General features: G+C 51.7%; 1 protein-coding gene across 1 annotated transcript; it reads left to right on the top strand.

Annotated features, from left to right (window-relative positions):
* Positions 1–3,387, top strand: Mcemp1 (mast cell expressed membrane protein 1). The gene is made up of 6 exons (XM_051162861.1): positions 1–55; positions 257–346; positions 1,306–1,437; positions 1,563–1,613; positions 1,707–1,853; positions 3,249–3,387. Exons 1-6 carry the CDS (start codon positions 1–3, stop codon positions 3,362–3,364), a joined length of 591 nt encoding a protein of 196 aa, XP_051018818.1. The 3' UTR covers positions 3,365–3,387.
* The last annotated feature ends 814 nt before the right edge of the window (positions 3,388–4,201 follow it).

Raw genomic sequence — 4,201 nt, 5'->3', positions numbered from 1 at the left:
ATGCAGGCGTTGGCCTCCCAGGATAAGAACTGGAGGAAGCCAGTCCATAATGAAGGTCAGAACATGGGGTGGGAAAGGGAAATGAAGAAGTATGGCTTGAGGTGGGAGCAGTCAGGGACGGAAGAGATCCTTCCTGCAAAGGGCTCACAAATGCCGGCACTACGTAGTAACTGGCCCAGGTTTATTGTAATCCCCTGGACTGAGTTATCCCACCCGGGATGAGTCTCAGCACCCTTCTCTCACCAAATCACACCAGGTGACCACAATCCTGACTATGAAAACATAACCTTGGGCTTCAGGAACAAGGACCAGCTCAAACACAGCCAACCAGCACCCACAAAACAAGGTGAGCAGACCACCTGCTTGCCCACCCCAACCCCAACCTTAAGGAGGAGGTGGAGGGGGCGGAGTCCTGGGGAGTATGGTGTTGGTGGCGCTCAAGATGGTGGTTGTGGCTCAGTTGGTAGAGAGCTTGCCCAGCATGCACAAAGCCCTGCGTTCAGTGCCTGGCTCTGTACAAACTGGGTGTGGGTGCACACGTATTATCTTGGCATTTGGGAGGTCAAAGTGGAAGTGCAAGTCATCTTTAGTTATATAAAGAGTTGGAGGCTAGCTTGGGATACTGGAAACACTAACTAACTAACTAACTAACTAACTAACTAACTAACTAACTAACCAATCAATAGATTGTGGGGCTGGAGAGGTGGGTGACTCAGTGGTTAAAAGCGATGCTGCACAAGCAAGAGAGCCAGAGTTCAGATTCCAGTACACACAGAACAAACTAGGCATCCTATGCATGCCTATAATCCCAGCACCACCTGGAGACAAGAGGGTTACTGGGACATGCTGCTTTCCAGCCTAGGTGAATAAACAGGAGAGTCCCTGCCTCAAAAAATAGGTGGATCATGACATAGGTGGATACTCTGTGCTTCCGGTTTTTTCATCCATCCATGCATGCCTGCCTACCTGCCTGCCTGATTTCTCTTTGTTTCTGTCCCTTTCTCTCTCTCTCACACACACCACCGTTATGGTACTTCGGCAAGCTTTGTAGCTGAAAGGACGGAGGCAGGGCTTTTGAAAATGCTTCTGGCAGTGCTATTGGCTGTGCCTTTCATCTTAGGGGGCAGAATTCGCTGAGAGGGATGTGATAGTCCCAATGTGAGGAATACAAGTTGGTGGTACTGATGCTGACTGGCTGAGCGTGTCCTTGGTGGTTCTTGATGCAGCTGATGGGTGTGACAGCGCTGATGGCCTGGCCGGTGGGGTTGGGCTGTGGAGCTCACGTGTCCTGTGTCTCTGTCCCAGCTGCGTTCAAGGCATCCCAGGACACAGCCCATGTCCCCGCCTGGCTGCACAGAACCATTATGGTCTTGTATGTTCTCCTTGCTCTCATCTTTTCATCCTGCATCGTCCTCTCCGCTTTAGTCCTGGTGAAAAGTAAGTGATCCTGGGGGCCGGGGCGGTGATGGGATTGCAGAATTCCCACCAATCCCTCTCCTCTGCCCTCAACTCCGTTTCCAACAAGACTAAGATTTAAAGCATTCTTACCCTCTCCCAAACAGATTCCGAAATGTCCAGGGAGCTATGGAGCTTGAACGAGGCGCTTTCGAACGGTGAGTGGGAGTCTTAGAGGAGGCCACTCAGGTGCTGCTGGGGAAACAGGAGAGGAGTGGCCATCTGAGCAACCTCAAACTCCGTACCCTTAGTTTCAAGCACGGCGCTGAAATGCCAGGATCAGCAAATGCGTTATTGGAAGGATCTTCAGAAGGTTATGCAGGAGGTCAAGAGCAGCACTGGTATGGTCTTGAGCAATGTCCTGAACGGAAACAACAGACTGAAGACGGTGCCCGAAGGTACCCCTTGCAAACAGGCCCCTTTTGGATGAATTTGTTTGGATGTTCAGAATAAATAGGGTTGCTGGCTTCTCAGGGAGGAGATATCTGGGCCCCTGTTCTCTGGGTCTGGAAGCGGGGGGTGCAATAGAAGTCTCCCCTGAGCGAGAGGAGGGGGCTGTGGTGGTGGCTCAGTCAGGAAAGTACGACATGAAGACCCAAGTTTAGGTCTCCAGGATTCACACAAAAGCTGGGCATGGTGGCACAGGTGCGTAGCCCCAGCTCTTGGGAAGGGTGGTGGAGGTAGGGATAGGCTTCCACATGTGCCTTCCTGGTCACCCAGTTTAGCCAAATGGGTGACACCTCAGGCTCAGTGAGAGGTGGCCTTAAAGGAAAACAGCTGCCTGAAGTCAACCTCTGACCTCCTCACATATTTGCCTACACAAGTGCAAACACATATGAACACACACACACACACACACATACACACACACACACACACACACACACACACACACACACACACTCCGGGTAAACTAGCTCCTGATCTGAGCTGGCAACAGGAGTCTCTCCTGCTGCTAGCGGCTGTTCAGAAGGCCCGCGCCCCCCCCCGCCCCCCCAAAAGGTGTCAAAAGGCTAGTTCCCTTCAGAGACACATTTCAAAGCAAACAGCAAAGACTTTGAAGAAACACATATCAAAGCTGCCCTGGATGATCCTGGGGACTTCCGGGAGGAGGTGTCCCTGGGTAAGCCCCCTGCTTAAAACCCAGGGATCTCAGAGTGGGGAGTGCACCCTCTTTCTTTTGTCCTAGCTCCCTGACCCCTGTCTGTCTCTTATTTTTTAACTTTGGTTAGAGTATTCGTTTAGTAAATTAAAACCTAGCTCTCTGACTCTAGGCTGTTTTTATTTTGACTAACTGAGCTTGGCTATTTGGATTTCTCTTAAGTCTGGAGCTCCCCCCTCCCCGCCCCTTACCCAGCCACCACCACCCCTCCCGCTGGAAGAGACGCAGACTCCTGGGGTTTCATTTTAGCTAAGAGCCGGCTGCTCTGCGCTTCTCAAGCCCGGGATGTTGGAGCAGAGCGGAGAGATGGAGAACAGAGAGCTCCGTTTCCCGCTCCACCCCCACCCCCGCCCCAATAGAGGAGAGTGAGAATTTAGGCTCAACCTCCCACGCCGACTGAGAATGTAAGGGCACATTCATCTCTGCTCTGCGTGGCTGGTTCGCAGAACAAGCCTCAGCCAGCTTCCCCCCGCCCCCATCGAAACCCACAGGCGTCTTGCACACGCACCACTCCATTACTGTGACCCTCAGCTACAGGAATCAGCTTCCCTCAAACCGGAACCGGCTAACGGTGTCAGGACTTTGTCTGTGGCCCCATCCCAGATTTACCTGTCTTCCCTCCTCCCACCAGATATAACCCAGATCAAGAAAACCCTTGAGGCACTAGAGAAGAGGACACAAGCTCGTAAGCCAGGGGCAGTGTGGTGGTCTGGGGTGGAGTCCCAGATCTGGTGCCGGTCTGCTTGACTTCAAATCTCTCTCCTCTCTGACAGAACCCAGTAAATAAGAGGACACCACTTGGGAGCCCTCGGGATTTCACCTGCTAGTGAAGATGATAAACGGACATACCTAGCTAGAGTGTGAACTTGCCATAGGAAAAAAAATTATCCATCCGAGGCAATGAGTGCTGAAGAGGTGCGTATGCAAATGAGCCTTTTGTGGCACGTGGAGTTCCCATGTATTCAAGGAGAACGTGGAAGTCACAGCAGGTGTTACTCATTATGAGCCACATAGGTGTATGGCCTCACATATATGAGCATAGGCATGTCCTGGTGGGTAGCCGTTCCCGTGAAGCCCCCAAAATATGTCACTGTGAGTGTGGGTGTAGGTGAGATATAGGATGTGCCTCCGCATTAGCTTGAGCATGTATTCGTGTGCCTGGCTATTTTGTGTGTGTGTGTGTGTCACTGCAGTGGTGGGTACTGGACACCCTGGGGATGTGTCATGGCTGGGTCATTCTTAATGTGCTTGGCTACGTCACCTTATGTGTTCAGAGCATGTACACAAATGCAGCCATCATTTTCTGCACTTGTATTTTATGGTTCATGAAGATAAATATGCCAAGAGAAATGATTTGGTTCTAGAGCTGTTATTGTGATGCCTGTGGGACGCACTTTGGGACCCGGTGGGAGACCTGATGTAGGGCTTGGATTTGGGGATGGAACAAAACACTCAATGCTATAAAGACAGGCACGATGCAGCAGGGCTCTAATTCCACCATTCGGGAGGCTGAGGTAGGGGAATCATGAATCCAAGGCCAGCTCTGGCTACAAAAGCGGTTGGGGTCGGGTAGTGAGATGGTTC

The sequence above is a fragment of the Acomys russatus genome, chromosome 19, assembly GCF_903995435.1.
Source record: "Acomys russatus chromosome 19, mAcoRus1.1, whole genome shotgun sequence".
In the NCBI taxonomy this organism is placed as follows: Eukaryota; Metazoa; Chordata; class Mammalia; order Rodentia; family Muridae; genus Acomys; species Acomys russatus.
This window is presented reverse-complemented; position numbering and strand designations above follow the sequence as displayed.